Source organism: Tachypleus tridentatus, chromosome 4 (assembly GCF_004210375.1).
Source record: "Tachypleus tridentatus isolate NWPU-2018 chromosome 4, ASM421037v1, whole genome shotgun sequence".
Lineage (NCBI taxonomy): Eukaryota > Metazoa > Arthropoda > Merostomata > Xiphosura > Limulidae > Tachypleus > Tachypleus tridentatus.
This window is the reverse complement of record NC_134828.1, coordinates 100,058,772-100,084,026: the sequence shown is the minus strand read 5'-3', so window position 1 is coordinate 100,084,026 and position 25,255 is coordinate 100,058,772. Positions and strand designations below refer to the sequence as shown.

The following is a 25,255-nucleotide window of genomic DNA, read 5'->3' as shown; positions in this document are numbered from 1 at the left end:
GTAATTATTTCTTTCGTGGAGGTGCAATTATCTAATGCCACTAATTGAGATACGAGTATAATAAAACGATAACGACACAAATTTGCACTACTGTAAAAAGTGACAAATATTCCACATCCTGATAGGACAGTCTATGGACTTACAATGTTTGAAATCTGGTTTCGATAGCCGTGGTGGGCAGAGTACAGACAGCCCGCTGTGCAGCTGTGCTTCAACTACAAACAACAAATATTTTATACAGTAGCTCTTAGGTTACTGTTGGGGGAAATTAATTTAATAGAATGAAAGTGACTTCTCTTCAAACAGAAAACACGGGCTTACACATTAGTCATATATCATGTTGTTTGGAATCCTTACACATTAGTCATATATAATGTTGTTTGGAATCCTTACACATTAATCATATATAATGTTGTTTTGATTTTTTTTTGGAATTTCGCACAAAGCTACTCGAGGGCTATCTGTGTTAGCCGTCCCTAATTTAGCAGTGTAAGACTAGAGGGAAGGCAGCTAGTCATCACCACCCACCGCCAACTCTTGGGCTACTCTTTTACCAACGAAAAGTGGGATTGACCGTCACATTATAATGCCCCCACGGTTGGGAGGGGCGAGCATGTTTGGCGCGATGCGGATGCGAACCCGCGACCCTCAGATTACGAGTCGCACGCCTTAACGCGCTTGGCCATGCCGGGCCTTGTTGTTTGGAATCCTTACACATTAGTCATATATAATGTTGTTTCGAATCCTTACACATTAGTCATGTACAATATTGTTTGGAATCCTCACACATTAGTCATATATAATGTTGTTTGGAATCCTCACACATTAGTCATATATAATGTTGTTTTGATTTTTTTTTTTGGGGGGAATTTCGCACAAAGCTACTCGAGGGCTATCTGTGTTAGCCGTCCCTAATTTAGCAGTGTAAGACTAGAGGGAAGGCAGCTAGTCATCACCACCCACCGCCAACTCTTGGGCTACTCTTTTACCAACGAATAGTGGGATTGACCGTTGGTTACCCGTTGATAACATTTGGGATTTTAACTGCATATTACATAAAGCTTACGACGTGACTATAAACTGAAAGCATGTAACTACCTATCGTTGCTGCCAAGTCTCGTGCACACGAGGTATTGCACATTCATATTTTGTTTTATTTTGATACGTTTAAGTACTGACAAGAATGGCAGATTTAAGATTACAGTGCAAATATCGAGGTAATGCTTACATGTTTAGACTGAAGGTCTGCCTAATATTACACAACTTAATTTTAGATCATATATTTTTTATTTGTTGTTTATGTACTTCAGGCTAAAAATACAGTGTACTAAGAAGAAATACATGTAGCCTTGATTAGCAATTTACTAGTCGCTGCTGCAAGAAAGTGGGGGTGGGGTACCTCTGATGGTGGGTCACTACACAAACCTGATTGTAATTGAATAACGTGAGACATGTATTGTATTCCAGACCCAATCAATGAATAGTTGCCATAGTAACAGACTTTGTGATCTCATTCTTTCTTTCTCTGCCACGCTGCTAGACAAATTGATCAGTTTCTGAAGAGCAGGAATGACCATAATGTTTTTACATTTTAGACTGTCAAAAAAACCCAACAAAAACACACAAAACAACATGTTGTTAGCTCACTTCTAGTTTATGTTTATAAAGTTTAGAATCCACTAGAAGAATTTCAAAATAAATTTGTTTAACAAAACGTGAAACTACGACAAAAAAAAAAAGTCGAATGACGGTCATTCAATATTTGAACAAGATTTTTAGACAGATACTTATAAAATTCACAGCAGACTTTGCAATCGTAGATGTGGTAAATATAGTAGTCCAATAAAAACTTTTATTACCGATACTTTTATGGTCAAATAATACAATAAGTAGCTGGCGTCCAAAATAAGTCTTGACAAATATTTGTCGTTAAATTCGTATAACTATTTGATTTGAATAACAATCATATATAACGCTAAAAATATCTATATTAGAAGCTACAGAAATTATAAAACCAAGACCTAGGAATTACTTTTAATGATACTGTTTCTTTTGTTTATGATTAAACAAATGCAAAGCTATACAATAGGCTATTAATAATAAGTCCAAATAAGGGTATCCAATTTTTAGAGTATTATGCGAACAGGATATTATCCTATCAAGGATATTATTTAAAAAAAAAAATATTGAGCTAGATGCGTGACGTACAATTAAAATATTAAAATCATACTAAATACAACAAAATACATAGGGAATCTCCTGGATTGTAGATTTACACTGATTAAATAGAAAATATACTAAAATCTAATTAAAAGATTTGCATTTATTCCATAAAGACCTTAGAATTTATACCTGTGACAAGTCAACACAGTAGAAGTCTGTCACTAACACAATGCGACATCATTACGATATTGCTTCTTTCCCAATTAAACCAGACTCGTGTACTTTTTTAGAAAAGGGTAAAATGGAAGATTAGTGAGGGAATAAGAAAAAAAGGAAGAAATAAACCCATATTTATATTTAATGTTTTTCTGTTCTTTTTTGCAAATTGAGTGTTCGTGTTCTTTACTTTTATAGTAAAGACACAACTGGCTATGTGCCCACCGAGGAGAATCAAACCTCTAATTTTACCAGGGTAAATCCGAAGACTTACTGCTGTCCCACCGAGAGACTTGCAAAGAGTATACTGTACTAAACAATTCGACCAGGTGTTTGGTAAAGTTAAGACCAAAGCTTATTCTAATATTATGCATACAAGTGTTATCAATACACTAACGTGTAAAATATTTATGTACCCTTAAATATTTATTAAACTAATGCTCAATGCTAAATTTCAACATAAACCAATGATCGCCTAAAATATTCTCTTACTTTGACTAAAATAAACAATGATGATACTTCTAGTTCACATTTGTGATAACAATGAGCAGTGTTGTTGCTTGATTATGTCAAACATAATTAAGTTTCTTACATTAAGAAACAAAATTACAATTAAAATTGTTTCCACTAATTTAAAAAACAAAACTACTAAGAAATCTTAGTAAAATATTATCCTTAAATTAGATAGTCGGACAGTAATGTGTTTAAAACTTATCGTAAGAAGAGAACTACCAATCTCCTTAACTACTTAGCACATGGAAGAATACGAGATAAATCGTACATTTAGAAAATGAAATTTACCGATATAGATTCAAGGCAGAAGACGTCTACGCCTCAGCTAGAGATTCCTAAAACCACTAGAAATAATGCACTTTCTAAACCAGTAGTAAAAAAAAAACTGTTTTCGAAGCGTATCTAAGTCTATACTGACTGTAAATACAGTTATTATCTAGTTTACTACGCTACACACTGGATTAAAGAACACAAAATAACGTACTGAGAAAATGAATATCTGCTCCACTGAGTATCTGGTAGAATATGTGGAAATTTCTTTCACCTTGGGCCTGAGACACTACTCTAGACTGTAAGAAAGGATCAATTTAGGATTAGTGCATTTTACCCTGAACTGTAAGGATGAAATTGTTTACATTTAGTTTATTGCGACTGGGCATGCAAAGAATGACAATAGCTTAAACTATAAGTGTGAAACAGTTTATGTTAGGTTACTGAAATTAGACATGCACAGAGGGACACCACCCTACACTTTATGGACAAACTAGTTTACGTTTAGTTTTACTGCACTTGAACACGTGTAGGGAAACTGCCTTAGACTGTAAATGTAAAACTTTCATGAGAACATACTTACTGGTGAGCTATCGTAAAGTACAAATACGGAATAGTTTACGCTAAACCTAATGACTTTTCAACTTGCAACTTAGCATCCAAACTCCTTACTTCTTGTCGAATGATAAATGATACACAAACTTATTTCGCTGGTGATAATGTTATCATTTTCATATTAATCTAAGTGATGTTAGGTAGTCAAAATGTTGTATGTGTTTTTTTGTGAATTTCGCACAAAGCTACTCGAGGGCTATCTGTGCTAGCCGTCCCTAATTTAGCAGTGTAAGACAAGAGGGAAGGCAGCTAGTTATCACCACCCACCGTCAACTCTTGGGCTACTCTTTTACCAATGAATAGTGAGATTGACCGTAACATTATAACGCCCCCACGGCTGAAAGGGCAAGCATGTTTAGTGCGACCGGGATTCGAACCCGCGACCCTCGGATTACGAGTCGAACGCCTTAACCCACTTGGCCATGCCGGGCAAAAATGTTGTAAAATCAAGCTATTTTTTCATATGTTTTCAGACTTTAATGTTTGTAACTTGTGTATTTTAATACTTTATAAAAACCTTTAGTACACTTTAAACAATTTTCTATAATAGTTCTACACATATGTCATTTCTTTTAATTCACATGTTTAGACATTCCAAAGTTACCTCAGTTCAGTCAGCATAATATATACATCTAATTACGTGTTTCTACACATCTTTCATTTAATTACTGATAAATATGACGCACCAAAATAATTTGTCATTGTAACTAAACACACACACACATCTATACGTGTATAAATTAATATATATAATACTACGAAATGCATTAGTTGTCCAGAGGCGATTGAAATCAGCACCACAAACAATAAGGAACTTAATACAAAACAAAAATATAACAATCAAACACTTTTGGAATATTTTACAGACATTATACATTATGACTTAAGAATGACAACAAAGAATAATAACAGAAAAAGTATTCTGAATTTTAGTCCCATTATAGCATGGTTTTTGTTTTGTGTGTATATATACACGTTTTTGGTATGAAAATAATATGACTATTTCGTTTTGCAAGTGTTACACACTATGAAAACAATAACGAGAAATTATATTGCTGTAGATAATATAATTAGGACACAGTTGTTAGAAATACGTATTATTATACAGTGGTTAGGAACATGGTAAGTTCTACTGTAGTGGGAAATACGAACTGATTTTGTAGTTGGCTACTATGGTTAAAAATATGAACTGTTCTACTTTAATTAGAGACACATACCATTCTTTTCTGGTCCTTGAAAATGTGACACTTCTTCTGATTGTTAGGAGTATTTATCGTATTTTGTAGTTGAATACTTGTAGTAATTAACTATGGTTGTAATATTTTGGTTCACAAAATTATTTGTTTTATTGTCGCTTGAAATATGAGTAACTACGTTGTGGTTTTAAATGTGGGTTGTTTTATGGTGGTTTAAATGGTGATCGTTGTATTGAGACTTACAATTTACAATGTTAAATTTACTAAAAATATTAACAGTAATTTTTCGATTAGAGTTCAAACTATATATGATTTTACTGACGTTGGATATATGAATTGTTCTTACCCGGCGAAAGATACGGAGTGTTTATCGTGTGTAAATATAAATGTACGTTTAATACGTCATGAGAACGTTAATAAGTTTATTACACTTGAAACATAGACGTTTAATATGATTGCAAATACAAATTAACCTATGATTACAAGATACGTCTGTTAAATACAAACTAACCTATGATTACAAGCTACGTCCGTTAAATACAAACTAACCTATGATTACAGGCTACGCCTGTTAAATACAAACTAACCTATGATTACAGGCTACGCCTGTTAAATACAAACTAACCTATGATTACAGGCTACGTCTGTTAAATACAAACTAACCTATGATTACAAGCTACGTCCGTTAAATACAAACTAACTTATGATTACAGGCTACGCCTGTTAAATATCTATTAAAATTGACACTGTCTGTCCTTACCTTTTCTAGAAGATCTGAAAAGTAAAACAGAAAAGAGGGCAATTAATCATGACTAATTGTTAAAAAAACTACAGTAAAATAAATAATCTAAAATGAGTCATTGTACATTTCCTGACAACTTATTATAAAATCCGCACGAATAAACTTGTAGAATACTCCATTTATTTATTTAAGAAAAATGTATTACGTGTCGTGATTAATTTGTCGTAACTTATATAGAGATGCAGTCATATCATGGGTAAAGTGAAATACAACGGGTAAGTGTGTCTTTTCAGCTGAACGACATATTATTATTATTTATTATTCTTATAATGGGAGAAACGGTCAAGTCAGATACCCTTTATATTTCAAGCATGACCATTTTTAATTTTGTACAGCAGACCAGACGGAAGGCAACTAGTGGGTATCAGCCATCTCAAAATACTTTTAACTGAACAGTGAGAACGAATGTCACTTTTATATAACACATTCGCAGCTGAAAGTGCGAAAAGTGTTTGGTAGCATCATGTCTCGAAACTGAGACCCTAAGATTCTTGATACATTAAATTAGACAAATTCAAACCACCAGAGTTCAGCTTTAATTTGCTCATCTGAAATGACAACATTAAAACCACAGTTCATCTATACATTGTTAAACTGAAAGGACAACATTAAAAACACAGTCATTCATACTTTGCTCAACTGGTGGGTTAACATTAAAAATACAGTTCAACTGATATGATAAAAGCATGGGACAGCACTTTCTTATAGAAGTTTAATTTCTTATAGGTATGGATTAATCTACCGTTAGGGGGAATGTTGAATACCATTAATATATATATATTAATGGGAAAGTAACTCCTGCATTTGCAATGATCGCGTTACCTTTAAACATGAAGTACTTGTACTAAGTTAAATCGCTACACAGTGAATATAACTTTAGGCTGATTCATTATCTGGTTGTTTTTAGTTACACAATGGGCGATCTGTGCTCCGCCCACCATCTTAACCTGTCTCAGGCACAAGGAGAGGATGGTAACGACTTTACGAAAGTGGGGCGGAGGATGCAAAATAACTGGCATGTGGAGGTTATTAGGCCTACTTATGAGTACTTTTTCTGGTTAAGAGGGGTGTGAAAGCTCCTATCTATTCGGGCCCTATGGAATGACGTAATATTCTTATTAATCTTGTCAAAGTTTTGACGTAATTCTTTTCAAGATCTCTACTCTTTGGTTTGTTTCGAAACGTTCGTTTATCATTCGAAATTAAGCAAATTAAAAATAAATAAATAAATAATTTGATCCAGCAAAATTAAACTTAAATGTATTTGAATAAAAAAGTTGGTTATCATTATTTCGATACATTATTCCATTTTTTTATTTTTTCTAAGTTTAGATAGCTTGACGTAGCCTTACACTTAGTTACGTCTGTTTTAAAATATATTCCCATTTTCATTGATATATTACGAAGTATCTTCACTGATGACGAAAGAGTAATATAAAAACCAGAGTTATCAATATAAGTACACATAAAGTACAAAAAATATGTATACCAATGTTGATTTTGAAAGATAAAAGTTTAATTTCAGCTTTGCAATACAGAACCATCTTACAAAATAGTTATCGAAACATAAAACGTGTGTTTTAATAAGAAAAAATTTCTTTGTTAGAAATATCAATTATAATTGCCACATAAATATCTAGCATGTTAAATGATTACTTCATAAGCCAGTTGTAGCAGTGCTGATTAAAGTAATCACAACATTTAAAGTTAGTAAATGTTACAAGACATAAATATCTAGAATGTTAAAAGATTACTTCAGTACTGATTAAAGTAATAATAGAATAACAAAATTTACAGTTAGTAATGACTCCACCGCAAGGCTGACCCAGCAAGTCAAACTCTATGTCCATATACTTGCCCTAGAAACAGAAACAGTTATAAGAACACAACAAACCTATGTAGAATATATTACGTTAGAACGCACGGTGTTATTGTAATTGTGCAATACTGACTCATTACATTAAATGATCGTATCTTCGTATATACCGAAATCAAATTATATCATTTATTGTTTCATACAGTTTACAATGTCAGCAGTGACTAAAACGTCTCATCCATAAACATTTTTTAATTCAAGCAGATGGACATCAAATGCATAAATTAGATTGTTGTTGAAGATAAAACTGTAGAATGGGCAGCAATTGCCTGTTGTTGTTGTCATTGTTTTGCTTAATAAATTTACGCTAATTTATTTAGCCAAATAAATTCAGTGTAAATGCACCGATAAGGTAAGGTAACATAGAATTGATTGTATATTAAGCATAACGTGATTGTGTTCATTTCTACGAAATCTAGACAGTTTATTACTAAATTCGATCATTCATTACCAAACAATAACTGAGTACCTTACCAAAGCTGTAGGTCTGGCTGTCCTCAAATATAAACAACATACTAAATATAACATGTGATAAATGAACTTCTGAAGAGCTACATTAACACAAGAGACCTACAAGTTCATAAAAAAAAACAAAAGTATACGAAACAAAATACGAAACCGAAAACAACTACAAGAATACAGATGGAACTCTTTCTACTCAACCCGATCTTAATCAGTTCTGGTCATACCTAAAACAATACGTAAACAGCCACAAAACACATAAAAACATACCCCATACTCAAGAGTTGATATAACAACACATAAAAACATACCCCATACTCAAGAGTTGATATAATAACACAAAAAACATACCCCAGAGTCAAGAGTTGATAAAACAACACACAAAAAACATACCCAATACTCAACAGTTGATACAACATAACATAAAAGCATATCCCATACTCAAGAGCTGATATAACATAACATAAAAGCACATCCCATACTCAAGAGTTGATATAACAACACACAAAGCATACCCCATAGACAAAAGTTGATAAAAACACAAAAAACATTTCCTATACTCAAGAGTAGATATAACAACACACAAAAACATACCCCATAATCAAGAGTTGATATAATAACACACAAAAACGTCCTATACTCAAGAGTTGATATAACAACACAAAAAACATACCCCATAGTCAAAAGTTGATAAAAACAACACAAAAAACATACCCCATAGTCAAAAGTTGATAAAAACACAAAAAACATACCGCATACTCAAGAGTTGATATAACATAACATAAAAATATAACACACACTTAAGAGTTGATATGACATAACATAAAAACATACCCCATACTCAAAAGTTGATATAGCATAAAAACATACCCCATAATCAAAAGTTGATATAGCATAAAAACATACCCCATAATCAAAAGTTGATATAGCATAAAAACATACCCCATAATCAAGAGTTGATATAGCATAAAAACATACCCCATAATCAAGAGTTGATATAACAATATACAAAAAGATACCGCGTAATCAAGAGTTGATATAACATAACATGAAAAACAGAGGCACTCAAAGACCAATTCAAAAACATTAAAAAACAGATGACGAATCAGACGTGAACATTCACTATACTAAAAGGCCCAGGCCCGGCATGGACAGGTAGCTAGGGCGCTCCACTCGTAATTTAGGGTCGCGTGTTCAAATCCCAGTCACACCAAACACGCTCATCCTTTCATCTGCGGAGGTGTCCTAATGTTAAGGTTAATTCCATTATTAGTTGGTAAAAGAGTAGCCCAAGGGTTGGCGGTCGGTGATTATAACTAGCTGCTTTTCCTCTAGTCTTACACTGCTAAATTAGGGACGGCTAGCGCAGATATCTTTCTCGTAGATTTGTGCAAAAATTCCAAACAAACAAACTAAATGAATCAACGAATATTTACTACAAAATAAACATTTATGTATATATGTATTACACCAAGCCCGCTAGCTAACACTAAAAAAAAAACCCTCAAAACTCACAACAGCTAAGTAAACACATAAAGCAAGCGAAGTTAGAAGACCCATTAGTACAACACATGCAATTAGTACCAAAGCAAACAGAGTAACAACAAAGTTACAAGCCTGTTACTACAAAACACGTAATCAGTACCAAATAAAACAGGAGAAAAACAAAGTTCCAGGAGATGATGACATACAGATGATCGTATTCAAAAAAGGAAATAAGGAATTGTTTGATCGCTTAACAGTATTATGTGACCTATCCCTGAACCCAGGATATATCCCAACCTTTTGGAAGCATGCAAATATTATCACGTTCTTAAAAGAAGGTAAACCATTGACTAAACCAGAAAGCTACCACTCAATCAGCCCGAGCAGTTGCATTGACAAAAGTTTAGTAAGAATTACAAGTAACAGACTATCCATGCTCTTGGAAGTGCCCCCCAGTGGCTCAGCGGTATGTCTGCGGACTTGCAACGCTAAAAACTGGGTTTCGATAACCGTGGTTGGCAGAGCACAGATAGCCCATTGTGCAGCTTTGTGCTTAATTCAAAACAACAGCAGCTCTTGGAAGTTATATCGAAATTAGCAGAAGTACAAAATAGTCTCATAAACCTTCTGCAAACTATTAATCATTTAGTTAGGTTTACTAAACCTGCAGTGGATAGTTTTAATAAAAATTAGTATACTGTCGTTTGCTTTCTTGATATAGAGAAAGCATTCAACACTAAGTTACGGGTCTTCGGTTTCGTATCACGGGATATTATTCGCTGGTTGTCTAATGTTTTGGAAAATTGAAGTGTAAAATAAATGTAGAGGGCACCCGACTCGTATCACGTTATTCCTGCATGGGTTAACACTACACCTGCACATATAAAATGCAAATTACAAACAGTACAAAAACCAGTCCTCAGAGTAACATACACAGTAACAAGCCCAGAATTCACGCACAAACATGCAGTTACTCTACGACAGGCTCCTAGTTAGTTCGATCAAATATGTTGAGAAAAACGTACATAAAAATGATTTACTGAGTTCCATAGATCACCACATCATACACAATAAAAAATACACCTAAGTTATTCTACCCAGTTAATATCTAATCTAAGGCCATCTACAGTTGACATATACCACATTATTAGGCTGAATTAGAAGACGGTTGAAAAGTATAACACTCTTCAAGAAAGTTAACCCAGGCAATAAGTGTATATTATAATTATAGTGCTTCATTACATCCATGGGAATGGGCCTTGAGAAGAGTCAAAAAGTGTGCTCAGACGTTTGAATACAACTTTCACAGTAAGTACATATTATTGTTTGAAATTAAGCACAAAGATACACAATGGCCATACGTGCTCTGCCCACCCCTGTTTCTAGCGTTACAAGTTGGTAGACACACCGCTGTGCCACTGAGCGGAGTAAGTAAGAACTGTGATTTGTAATAAAATATACATCATCAGTAGGCAAATACAAAACGAGACAAACAACAACAACTGTGATATAAACTAAACCAACAGTAGAGGAGGGAGAAAAATCCACTGGCTTACGGGTCTCGAGCCCTGAATCCCCAGCTAATGTTTTGAAAAATTAGAGTAAAAAAAACATTACAAATATCTTACTGAAACTTTGAGAAATCCCATTTATATGAGCTTGAATCCCGAACGTTTTAAACAACTAGCGATACCTCTGTCTACCAGAACTTACATAAGACCTAAATCCAGATCCGATTTAGTTCGTGTCCATCTGGAAATATTTCTCCATTCTTTCGTTTGTTTGTTTAGCAAAAAGTGCATAATGGCCTATTTTTCCCTGTGTCGATCACTTGAATTTAACGTTATGAGCCTTCACACTTACCACTGAATTACTGGGGAATCACAGTTATCATGAACGCCAGATTTATATTTGCTTTAAAATGACAGATGAATGTTATAAACTTATTAAAACCCGTTTGAAATAAGTCCTTAAAAACATATAAAGAATAATTATTAATAATTTCCGATGAAAAGTTTATCTGTTTCTTTTTGTGAATTACGCACAAAGCTACAGATGAATCATTTGCGCGAGGCGACCCTAATTTTGAAGCAATAGACTAGAAAGAGGACAGATAGTACTACCAGTTTCATCAACTCTTGTGCTTATCTTTGCCAATGGATAGTAGGATTAACCGTAACAGTATAACGCCCACATGACTAAAGGGGGCAGCATGTTCGGTAATGCAAGGCCTGCAGAGTTCAAGTCAAGCGCTCTAACCACCAGATTGATTAATAGTAGGATCTAGTTGTCAATCTTATAACACAATCGTGGCTTCAAAGTACTGACTGCATTTGTGACGACGAGATGCAAACTACAAGTCTTCAGAACGAACCGAACATTCTACCATTAACCACGCTCAACCCACTAAGCTAACTAAACAGATGGAAGTGAAAATGTAACTTACGAATTAATTAAATTAATTCTGTAGAGCAAAGTGGCAAATATTTGCAGCATTATTAGTCAATATGAAAGAAAACCAAAATCTACAAAGGCTGAATACGTTATATTAAAAATAATTTGAAGTTTACTACGCCAACACAGTCCATTTCTCCGTATCCGGTCATGTAGCGTAAGTTTCATTGCAAAATTCTCCGTAGTAGGCCTGCTAAGTCTAAGGCATACCCACCCTCCCTGTTTGTTTTCATAAGCCACCTAGTGTAAGAGGACAATGGTCTATCAACGCCAGTTTCAACAATGTGGCCACACAGATACTCATACACTCTGCATCAAGCAACTTGGCCGTTATGTCTTAAAATGAAATAAAAGTGAACATTCGTTTCATTCTCCAGCTGTTTAAAATATATAACTGCCGAACGGATATGTGGAGGAAGCATCTTGTGTTTACGTAATTTGTGTTTATTTTCCAGCCGGAAATCCTTCTAGATTGTGTTGTATACTGTTTCCAGTGGTAAATGGACGATTTTGGTCAGTAACTTTTATGCTTATGGATTCTTATATATTATATGACGCCGCGCTTTATTTATCACAGATGGGAGTACGACTTGTTACAAGTTACTTTCTGAATGGTCCAGGTGGCCTAAGTTGGCCCATAATCCTTTTTTTCCCAAATGCCATTAATTACAAGGAAACTATAAAATTTCCGATCTGTGCATACCTTTACGATCTGAAGGTATGAATATTTTGTGTCCTTAAAGGTTGTCACATACCTTTCTCAGATTGACCAGTTTTCGGGGGCACAATAGGAACCACGCAATACCAAACAAGGTCAAAATGTACTTATGAAGCATTCCGTTCCATCACAGCTTTCTATTAGATGTTTTTCTGTCACGTGATTTGTTGATTCGCATATTCAAAATCGTTTTAATATAACACATTCAACCCTCGTAATATTCATTAGGATGCTTTGAATTAACCGAGCTTAAGAGATTTATGTCAGTCCTAAATCTATATATTAAGCTAATTGTGCAAAATAATCTTCATGTGTTTAAGATAACTAATAAATAATAATAAAATTCAAAAGTGTTTTAAATCTAATAGCCAATCGACGTTGTAAGAAATATGATCGAATCATTTTATCTTCACTTCCTTTTGACGTTTCCGACAAACTATAAACCAAAGTATCCATACTACGAGCAAGTAAGTCAAAGTAAAATTACAATAAGCAACAAAGCACCTTAACATGAAAATATCAGGTCTTGTTTTCTTTCGAAATTTACGGTACAAAAGAGTTTTATACTCACAAATCTGGAAGAATTGTCATTTCTTTGGGTTTTGGCATTTCCAAAAGCTGTTTAGATAAAAAATTATACATTCTTAAATAACTAAACATAACAAAAGGCTAAATCTGTAAAGATTTATCTTAAGCAAGATTTTAGTTGGATTTATGGTGCGAAAATCTCAATTTTCACTGTAATATCTAATCTAAAATAACTAAGAATTATGTTTGGATTACACAGTACAGGACAGCAGATAATTAAAAGCAAAGAGAGCATAGGTTTTAAAATTTGGTGAAAAATAGATGATAAATAGAGAAAGCAAATTACAAATACGAAACAACTTCTCGAAAACTATAGGACATGTTTATGTGAAATATCCATAGTTCTTTGAACCTACCAACATTTTAAATATATTTGTATACATTAGTATATTTGTAAATATATTTGATGCCAATAAAAATATCTCACCAAACATCTGCTTTAGTTAATGAATAAATGAAAGTTGTAATTTTTTAAAACAATAGTGTTAACAAGTTTCTTTTATTATATATTTGTTTTCTAGCCATCATGAACAGAGGTGTGAGATGTTTATAGTTTCAACTTAGAGATACTATTAAAGATCCTACTTTTTGGTATTAGATTAGGCAGTGATTTGTACGTAATGTGCTGACCCTCTTCCTTGTATTTAATTGCGGACAGTAATAAAAACACAAAAATTAGTTTATTTTGAGTTTTCAGCAAAGATACACGAGGACTATCTACGCTAACCGTCTCTACTTAGCGGTGATAGACTAGGAAAGACAGCTAGTTTATGCCATCTAAGGCCCAACATTTGGGCTACTTTTTACCAACGACTGACTTACAACGTCCCGACAGCTGAATTGGTGAACATATCCAGTGTTGGGAATTCACAGCCGTTACCCTCAGATTGCATGTCGAGCGCTTTAACCACCACATTATGCAGCCAATACACAACACAATAAGCTAAAGTCTGTCTGTTTTGAATTTCGCGCAAAGCTACTCGAGGGTTATCTGCTCTAACCGTCCCTAATTTAGCAGTGTAAGACTACAGGAAGGCAGCTAGTCATCACTACCCACCGCTAACTCTTGGGCTACTCTTTGACCAAAGAATAATGGAATTGACCGTCACATAATAACGCCCCACGACTGAAAGGGTGAGCATATTTGGTGCGACGGGGATTCGAACCCGCGACTCTCATATTACGAGTCGAGTGCCTTAACCACTACAATAAGCTAAAACATTTTATGTTTATGATGATGAAGTGTTTAGCAGTACTTAATAGAACAAGAATATTAAGTAACCAATCGGTCTATTTATATTTACATGGAGATTTATTTAACATGAATGATAAAAAAGGTGATTTATAGTTTTATTTATTAAATATAAATGCTATTCTAAATTGTGTTAACTAATTAAATTTGTTCTACCCGGTTACAGTGCTGCTTCATTTTCCAGCTACCATAAGCATGAAAAGAGAGATTATTGTAAGAAAGAACCTCACAGATTTTGACTTTTAGAGAAATCTAACACTGAAAAGTTTGAAATAATGTTTTAGGCTGTAGTGAAAGTTTTCCATGATTCAACATAAAAAATTGAAAACTCAAGGATCAAAGTCAGTATTCAATTACTGAACTGTTGAGTAACATGTAACTTCTTTTAACCTTCGTCTTTTTTTTTTTTTTGTCCCTAAATCTGAAATATAAACTCACCTTCTAAGACGGGAATGGACTGTAGAAGCTGTTCTTTAATGGAGTGAAGCTCTTTTCGTTTGTGAGATACTTCTGCCACGTATTGCATTACAATCTTGCTAGCTTCTGTAAGAGAGATTAAAACATAGATTCATACGAAAATAAAATGCCAAAAGTTTGACATCAGTACCTTTTCGATCAATATCTGATACTGATTTATATTGTTTCCGGATGTGTATTGAGATGTTTAGATATTAGTAACACGTCAAAATATTTCTTTACATACAAGAATTCTCGGTTCAAAAATTATTAACGTAACCAGAATTTTTCCAGACTGTTACGTCACGGTTTCATGTTTCACGTTTCGTTATAGGAAAAGTACCCTACAACTTAGGGTTTTGTGTGTTATAAGTAAAGCAGTCAAATCCTACTATTCAGTCAGACATTTATAGTCCAGAAGTTGGCGTGGGTTTGTTGTATTCCCCCTAGTCTTCATCAGTTGAAAATAAGGAATTGTTACACGTAAATAACCTTTGTACACCTTTGCGCGAATAAATGTAAACACTCAGAAACAAAGTTTGTTTCATCCATTACCTCTACTTACGTTAAAAACTTTGTTTGACCTTTCTCTTTATAGTTATGAAACTCATTGTAAAAGAACAAAATAAAACAACTATACTTCTGCGTTTTTCGAAGGATGTAAACCCACGTACTGTATACAATTTGTTGTTCGTTATTAATTGCTATGTATTTTGATACATACGAGGATAAGGTGCAGAGAGATTTTTAATAGATTTATGGTCTCCTACTGGCGGTTCTTTTCATTCTCAAATTCATGTTTCTAGCTTCTAAGCAAGTCGTAATTTGATATGTCACATATGATCAGCATTCAACAATTACATTTTTGTTAACCAGGATTTGATTGGTTAATTCGCTTATAAAGCTCTCTTGAATGAATTTGAATTAAACAATAATATTTCATCAAGATTTAAAATTACGAGGTTTGCTAATTTTCTAAAACTTATTTATATGCAAATAGGCACTAATAAGGAGAACAGAAATAAATAAAAGTTGTTACAAAAATGTAATAAGCTGAAGCCAAGCTCAGTAGCCGAAATAAAGTTATGTCTGGGGTTTGACTCCTCCAATTAAAGTAGTTCGTTTTTGTTTTAACTTTAAAATATATTTGACACTATGAAAACACAAGCTGATGTAAATAAACTAACGGCAACTTTATTTTTTAGCTGAATCAGTTTATTGGTTGATATTAATCACTGTCTAACGTTGTACTAATACGCCAACATTTGATGTGTATATTAAGTAGTGGCAAGTTGAAAAAACAAACAACGAAACAACTAATAAGTATATTATATGGGAATATAATACTAGAGACCAATGTTTTAGAAATTAGTCGAAGCTTTAACTAACATAATCTGTATTAACCAATCACATCCTGTTTAATTATCGAATGCTTCCCAAACGAATCACATTCTGTTCAATTATCGAACGTCATCCAGTCGAATCACGTTCTGTTTAATTATCAAATGTCAGGCAGTCGAATCACATCCTGTTTAATTATAAAATGTCACTCAAACGACGCATATTCTGTTTAATTATCCAGTGTCACCAGTCGAATCACGTTCCTGTTTAATTATCAAATGTCAACTAAACGAAGCACATTCTGTTTAATTATCGAACGTCATCCAGTCGAATCACATTCTGTTTAATTATTGAATGCTACCAAGTCGTGACAGATAAAAGTAGGTCTTTATTATGAACTAAAAATATCTATACACGTATACGATTAATATAAGAAAATAGTACATGTCTTCCTTTGAAAATCTCTCTGCACACAAAACTCACGATACATTTCAAAATTAAATCAAAAAGAGATTAATGTACCTATAGGTTCTACGTAATTCGATGAAAAAGAGAGCTAGCTATAAACTACAGGAGCCGTAATTCTTAGTACCGCTCTTTGAACACTTTAAGTGAATACTGTGTTTAGCTTCGCTTTCATTTTTACATAATTAAAATTGTTAGTTGTTTTATCTATTAGGTTCCTTTATATTAAGATCACTTGTTTTGGTTTTTAACTCTAATTATATCAAAAAGTTCCAATTTTCTAATCTTTCTCTTTTCGCTCCGAGTCCCAGTGGTTCAGTAGTAAGTCTGATGGCTTACAATTCCAAAAATTTGGTTTCAGCACAACACAGATAGCCGGTTGCGTAATTTTGTGCTTAATAAGAACAAAAAAGTAAACTTGTTTTTCGCCGAAGATTATTTTTGTTGTTTAAAGTTAAGCGCAAAGCTACACAATGGGCTATCTGTACTCTGCCCTCCACAGATATCGAAAACCAGTTTCCAGCGTTGTAAGTCCGCAGGCATAATGATGTGCCACTGGAGGGCCCGAGGAAAAACCGTGGTTGTCTTGGTTACTGATTCTGCGTCATCGAAAATTGGATTGTTCTGGTTATAGCCGCTGTTTCATCAAAAACTTGATTGTTTTGGCTATAGCCGCTGTTTCACCAAGAACTTGACTTTTCTAGCCATAGCCGCTGTTTCACCAAGAACTTGACTTTTCTAGCCATAGCCGCTGTTTCACCAAGAACTTGACTTTTCTAGCCATAGCCGCTGTTTCACCAAGAACTTGACTGTTCCAGCTGTAGCCGTTGTTTCATTAAAAACTTGACTGTCCTAGCTATAGCCGCTGTTTCATAAAAAACTTGACTGTTCTAGCTATAGCCGCTGTTTCATCACAAACTTGATTGTTCTGGCTATAGCCGCTGTTTCGCCAAGAACTTGACTGTTCTAGCCATAACCGCTGTTTCATCAAAAACTTGATTGTTCTGGCTGTAGCCGCTGTTTCATCAAAAACGTGATTGTTCTGGCTGTAGCCGCTGTTTCATAAAAAACTTGACTGTTCTGGCTATAGCCACTACTTCACCAACAAAGGTGATTGTTGTGCCTATTGCTTCTATTTTGTCAAGAACTTTGATTGTTTTGGCTGTAGCTCCTGCTTCATCAACAATTGTAAATGTTTTAGTTATTGGTTTTGCTTCGTCAAAACTGTGATTATCCTGGCTATTGATTCTACTTCATCATGAGCTGTGATTGTTCTGGCTGCTATTTCAACTTCAGTTAGAAACTGTAGTCTCCTGGTAAAACAGCGGTAAGCTTATGGACTTACAACGATAAGTCCAGGGTTCAAGTTACCGTGGTGGACACGGCAAGATAGCCCAATATGGTTTTGTACTAAAACAATCAAACACTCACCAACTGAAATCATCCTGGCTATTACTTTTACTTCTGGAAGAAACGTGACTGTTTTAATACCATACCATCATGAACTATCATTTTTGTGGCTGCTAAGTTTACTTCGGCAATTACCTTTATATCTACAGAGTTTTAATTCTTTTGGTTATTACCTGTACATCCGCAGTGAGCTGTAACTGTCTTCACTATTATCTCTATATCCATATATGTTTCTGTACATGCACAATGCATTAAATTTACCATCGCAATGTAATAATCATTGCATCAAATATTTTTCTCTTTTTGTAAAGAAATATGTTAAGTTTGTTTATCGTTAAGCACAGAACTACACAATTGACTATCAGTGCTGTGCCAACCACAAGTATAAAAACCCGGTTTGTACCATTATAAGCCTTCATGAATTACTGCTGAGCCACTGAGGCAGCAAATATGCTTATAATTCGCATTTTCACCATCGATAAACTTGAGGTCATAGGCTGAATATTCACAATTTGCTATTTTTATTACTTCCTAAATTGTTTATTTATATTTATATATCCACCTAGCTATAAAGGCTCAGATGCTAGCACGCATGAAGTTAATATTTTTTCCCGTCACTGTCATCAATCTACAGAATGGTAAATTAATTTTTCCAATTCAAGATACCCGTTTGTTTTTTAATTTCGCGCAAAGTTACACGAGAGCTACCTGCGCTATTCCATCCCTAATTGAACAGTGTAAGACAAAAGAAAAGACAACTAGTCATCGCCATTCACCGCCAACTCTTGGGCTAGTCTTTTACCAACGAATAGTGGGATTGGCCGTAACATTATAACGCTCCCACGACTAAAATGGCGAGAATGTTTGATGTGACGGGGATTCGAACCCGCGACCCTCAGATTACGAGTCAAGTGCCTTAACCACCTGGCCATGCCGGGCATCAAGATACCCATCCCAAAACCTCTCGCATCCAATTTCTTTTTTCTTTTCTTTTGTTAAGCTTTTTTGCAATGACGATTTTTAGCTAAATTAAAAATTACTTTATTAGATTCTTTTGGTTCATATACTTACGCCTGATGTTGTTAATAAAAATCAGAACTTTCAACGTGAACAGCTGTTAATAAACACACGCATGGGTTAAATGACCTGCCAAGAGATTCCTATGGTTCAGAGGTATAACAGCTCCTAATTTTGAGAATCTGGCCAGAAGAGAGGTAGCCAGCCAGCACTATGTACAGCCAAAAAGAGTTTTATATTGCTATTCAAACCAAATAAAAAAATTGAAAGTATTATATATGTAAAAACGGCTCGTTTGGATTGAGAAAATATTTTACGTAAGTATTTGCTATAATATGCCAAAAGTTGAAAGTCTGAATTCTGTTTAACTTGCTATCCGCAGCCCGTTACGCTAACCATTTATTCTAAATACCTTACAAACATAGCTGTAGCGATAGAAACAGTATCGGTAGCCCGTAGAGCAGGCATTAGAACTGGAGTTATAAGAGTACTGTCAATAAACATATTGCACGTGGCTGCGATTTTTTCAAATTACCTTACTGTTACACAAGTTAAAGAAAACACTTATGAAATCATACAACTCAGTAACAACCTGTTTTTCCAGCCCCACTTTCACCCGTAATGATAACACACTGGTCGGTATTCCTGTCTAGCATGGAAGTATAGGCGTTGTCTGCAACAGCGTATCTGTAAAAAAAGAAAAAAGTAAATATAAGAAAATTGAAGCTATTTATATTTAAACTACTGACGGAATGCACTGGTATGAATTTTTGTTATTATTATTGTATATGAGTATGGACCAGGTATTTTTATACACACAGTTGGAGTCTGATTTAAGTACCAGTATTGCAGAGAGCCTTGAGCAAACTTGGCAAAGATGTGTAAACATTTCCTCAGTCAACAATCTGACGTAGTCGAGTCCGATTAAAGGTGAAACATTCTTTAGGGGTGGTTTAACTTCTCGTGTTTTTTTTTGTTTAACAGTTATAACTTAGCTTAACTAGAACAAAAGAAAACTTCACATAATAAAAAATTAATCAATAATTTTGAAAGATAATTGTGTCATATTTGAAGATAAACATACACCAGTGGAGGAAAGAATAGGTTAGGTCCTGTTACTCATAGTGTTAGGAGTACAATAAATTAAAAACCTCACCTGATATGGAAAACTATGATATAATGGGAAATATGGTTCGGTTCGAAAATACTGATAATAGGAATTACATGAAATTCCAAGTTGTCATCATTAAACCGTTAGTTTTTTTTTTGAAAGAGGAAAGACTTATTTTAATGAAAGATTTAACGATAACCCGTTAGGACAAACAACATAAAACATAACTAAGGTAAGATTTTTAATCCCAGCTTCTTTCTCACAAAGTTAAACTGACACACTAGAGTTAAGGTAGATAGCAATAGCACTCATTGCCATCTCTCAGGTTTTTTTTCTAATCGAATAATGAGATTTCTTATAATGCACTCACGGTCCCAAAGAGCAAATCGATGGTTTTCGCTAAAGGGGACACGAATTATGTTACGAATTCTCATATCACAATTCGGGCATGATAACCAGTAGACAACACATGGTTTACGTTTTTGTACAAATTCCATTTCATGTTATATAGAAAAATTATATATCAAGTATATGTATTTGTGTTGTTCAATTTTACTCAATATAAAGAGGTTTGGTTTGGTTTTTGGAATTTCGCACAAAGCTACTCGAGGGCTATCTGTGCTAGCCGTCCCTAATTTAGCAGTGTAAGACTAGAGGGAAGGCAGCTAGTCATCGCCACCCCCCACCAACTCTTGGACTACTCTTTTAACAACGAATAGTCGGATTGACCGTCACATTATAACGCCCCCACGGCTGGGAGGGCAATATAAAGAGAAATGATATTGATCAAAATGGGAACGCGTCATGTGCAAGGCTGTAGTGACTGATGAAAACTTCTGAGACAACATTAATAAAGTCTTTCTTAGATAACAGAAGAAAGGTATAAAACAGATGTTATACAATAACTGTGGTATTATCATTAATACCATTGTATTAATTAACAATTAATTAATTAATTAACAATGATTAATTATTGTTAAACAATTAGTTTAACAGACTAATTGTTGATATCATTTTCACGAAAATCATACTCTTTCATTTCAAAGAAAAGAAATGGTCTTGAAAGTTAGCCATTTGCATTGATTATTTTAACAAAATACTTGAGGAATACAAGGTTATACACTCTTAATTACATGCTTCGAAAAAACAAAATGAAGGTTAACCATCTGCATTGACTATTTTAATAAAATACCTCGTGAATACAAGGTTTTAAACTCGTAATTACACGCTTAAAAACAAAACAAAATGGAGGTTACCCATCTGCATTGACTATTTTAACAAAAGACTTCGTGGATACAAGGTTATACACTCGTAATTACACGCTTCGAAGAAACAAAATGAAAGTTAGCCATCTGCGCTGACTATTTTAATAAAAGGCTTCGTGAATACTAGGTTATACACTCGTAATTACATGCTTCGAAAAAACAAAATGAAGGTTAGCCATCTGCGTTGACTATTTTAATAAAATACTTCATAAATACAAGGTTCTACACTCGTAATTACATGCTTCGAAAAAACAAAATGAAGGTTAGCCATCTGCATTGATTATTTTAACAAAATACTTCATGAATACAAGGTTATACACTCTTAATTAGATGCTTTGAAAAACAAAATGAAGGTGGTTAAAATTTCCAGAATAAGTCAGTCATAATTTAAAAAAATTGCTGGGCGACGTTTCGCTGTTATACAGATTACTTTGACACAGCGTTTTGTGTGAAACCTCTCTCAATAATATTTATTTTTGTGCTATTATACCGCTTATTTCTATTACAAGTGTTCAGTGTTATGTTGTAAACACCAGCAAGTTTAAGATACTCCCTTAGCTTCAGGATATCCCCTATACATGATTAGTGTCATGTTGTACATACCAATAAATCCAAGATATTCCCAAGAACGAATAAATCCAATGGAACTAATTTGTTAGTGAAATTTTGTCAACGTTTCATTTCTCTGCGCAGATTAATCAGTATCTGCTGCTTTTTCTTCTCGTTCTCAGTATTAAAATGCTTTTATTGATTAACACTTCCCGTCTCACACAAAGTCAGCAGAAATTACTCTTGCCTGTGGATTTAGTTATATAAAACACTGCAGTAATGATTTCATCCTAATTTACACGAACATAAGTAAATCAGTGAAAATGATTAAGTTTGTTATCCTAATCCCAAAGGCCTGATCAGTTTTCTTCTAACACGTATTTTTTTCGGTAATTCATTGAGGTGTGGCACTTTTCAAATTTATGAGCTACACATCGAACAGGGCGTAATCTTTTTTGCATAAACTTTTGTGTAGAACCAATAGCTTTGATTACCATTTTCTCTTCTTAAAACGTCATGTATTATAAATGGATTAAAGTTTGACAGTTCCAAAGGGAAAATCAACACTTTTTTTTCAGTGTAAGTTTTTTTTTTTCCATTTCGTATTTTGAATATTTTAGTTTAAATCTAGTTGATAAAAAGCTGTCAGGGTAATTTAGAAAGATCCTACATGTCCTAAAACCAAGCTAAGGTTAGATTTAAAATATTTGTGTGAACTTATAAAAACATATTAAGAATATTTTCTAAAGATTTTACTTATTAATCACGATACTGGTAACGCTTAAAAATACACAGGTCCTTACCAGAGCATCATAAACGGAACTGCAATTTTCGATCTGAACGACATATGATTTGCTCTTAAGCTAAAAACTAGACCAGAAAACCTTACGAATCAACTATGCTTAATTTTGAACTACTGTCTTGATGAAAGGTATCCAACTAGCAGCAGAAACTGTCGCTACAAGGGCTTTGTCAGGTTCATCAAACTGAATTGTAAGTAGGGTTAACTATCAATTAAAAAAAATTACCACAGCCGAAAGTGCTGAGCGTATTCCGCAGCATTCACGTCTAGAGCCTTAGATAGTTAGATCTACAGTTCTAGCGCATTGAATAATAAAAATATAATGTTGAATTTTACTAGGAACCTGTAAAAAGTAAACCTCCCATAAGTCTACAAACACTGTCAATACAACAATAATGTAATATATTTGCAATAGAAGCCAACAGGTGCATATATGTTACATGTAAATTTCAGTTTTAATTATTATAGCCTACTAACGTAAATTCATAATAAGAGTCAAGTATCCCATATTTTATTTTAATGAAGCTATTAAGACTGTACTTAAAATGTCATCACTGTAGGTCTCCTAATGCGTTACAGTTATTGAAAATCTAATTCTTTCTCCATATATCATTTGGAAACAAATAAAGCGTCCATATCTAGCAGTTAGCTAATATTAACCATTTTTATTACTAGCCTTGCTGTCCTATTTCCCAGACTAGCCACTCTAAAATATTTTCTGAAGCGACTTCACTGAAACGTTTTGAAAGAATTAATATCAACTTTCAAGATAACACGTAAAAGACACCTATAGTCTTTTCATTGTATTAACATTTGTGAAACACCTCCGTATTCATCGTCTGAAAGTAAAATACTCACATGTGTGGCGGGAGCTCGAACATACTGCAACGTCTGTAGGCTTCTATAATATTGTTAGTGTAGAGGGCCAGTTTTTTGTAAGGGTTAACTGAGATCACAACTGTTCCAATGTACGTCTAAATCAGAAAAAAGAAAAAAAATATCATGTTATTAATTCAAAATATCCTCACTCCAATACTTACCTTAATATTAATTTTGTTTGTAAAGCTATTTATCAGCAATAACTTAGACATACAAAACTGCAAAATTTAAAGTACGCGTAATTTCAGATGTATTACACGTACAGACATCTATAAAATGAACTTAAATCATTATACACATTTTGAAACCGTACAGAGAAATTTTGGTTGTTCGTTAGGTGAATTTCGCGCAAAGCTACTTCAGGGCTATCTCCTATAGCTGTGCCTAATTCTGAAGCGATATGATAGATGGAAAGTAGATAGTTAACACCTCAACGACGACTTGTGGGCTATCGCAAACAAATAGTGGAATTTGGCCATCACTCTCATAACGCATTCACGGTACTAAAGTGCGGCGCTCGATGTTTTTTGTATGTGGTTACGGGACACGAACCATTTATCTACTCACATAAAACTACGTGAACAAAAAAAGCAATCCTATCGCCAGGCTTTCGCAAATACCAGTCTGAGTATCCTGAATATTTATTATAAAATAAGTATTAAAGAGTAAGGTGAGTAGCAGGTGAATGAACAAATCAAATACTCTGAGTGATACATTAAACACAGGAATCCTAAATTAAGAGCAACCTGACATCCTTTCAAAGATGTCTTTTTTGTTTGGAGAATGGGAGTGGATTTGTAATAACACTATACTTAGAATCAGGCCTAGGAATGACACGAACAACATCAATTATATAGAAGAAAAATTTATAAAAAATATATGATGACATCGTCACCTCTTCCAATTAGAAAGGGAATTCAATAATGATGTAACAATCTGATGAGGAAATGGTTCATTACTGTACAGCCTGACTAATGATGTAACATACTGGTGAGGAAATGGTTCATTACTGTACAGCTTGACTAATGGTGTAACATACTGGTGAGGAAATGGTTCATTACTGTACAGCTTGACTAATGATGTAACATACTGTTGAGGAAATGGTTCATTACTGTACAGCTTGACTAATGGTGTAACATACTGGTGAGGAAATGCTTCATCACTATAAAGCCTGACTAATGGTGTAACATACTGGTGAGGAAATGCTTCATCACTATAAAGCCTGACTAATGGTGTAACATACTGGTGAGGAAATGCTTCATCACTATAAAGCCTGACTAATGGTGTAACATACTGGTGAGGAAATGCTTCATCACTATAAAGCCTGACTAATGAACCAAATGTTCTCTA

General features: G+C 34.0%; 2 protein-coding genes across 10 annotated transcripts in view; both read right to left on the bottom strand.

The window, feature by feature from the left end:
- Myo95E (Myosin 95E) overlaps window positions 1-3,400 on the bottom strand; it is an 88,194-nt gene extending 84,794 nt beyond the window's left edge. For all 5 annotated transcript variants that reach the window (XM_076500140.1, XM_076500142.1, XM_076500144.1 and 2 more), the window contains exon 1: window positions 3,377-3,400. The gene's annotated coding sequence lies outside the window, so the exon portion shown is untranslated. The remainder of the gene's footprint in view (window positions 1-3,376) is intronic.
- A 3,948-nt stretch (window positions 3,401-7,348) lies between these two features.
- LOC143249764 (unconventional myosin-Ia-like) overlaps window positions 7,349-25,255 on the bottom strand; it is a 224,206-nt gene continuing 206,299 nt past the window's right edge. For 4 of the 5 annotated variants that reach the window (XM_076500153.1, XM_076500154.1, XM_076500152.1 and 1 more), the window contains 5 exons: window positions 23,885-24,000; window positions 19,892-19,986; window positions 15,049-15,153; window positions 13,342-13,388; window positions 7,349-7,634 (listed from right to left, as the gene is read on the bottom strand). In XM_076500153.1, coding sequence (XP_076356268.1) covers window positions 7,518-7,634; window positions 13,342-13,388; window positions 15,049-15,153; window positions 19,892-19,986; window positions 23,885-24,000 — 480 coding nt within the window. In that variant the 3' untranslated portion in view covers window positions 7,349-7,517. The remainder of the gene's footprint in view (window positions 7,635-13,341; window positions 13,389-15,048; window positions 15,154-19,891; window positions 19,987-23,884; window positions 24,001-25,255) is intronic. The other variant, XM_076500149.1, reaches the window with a different exon arrangement.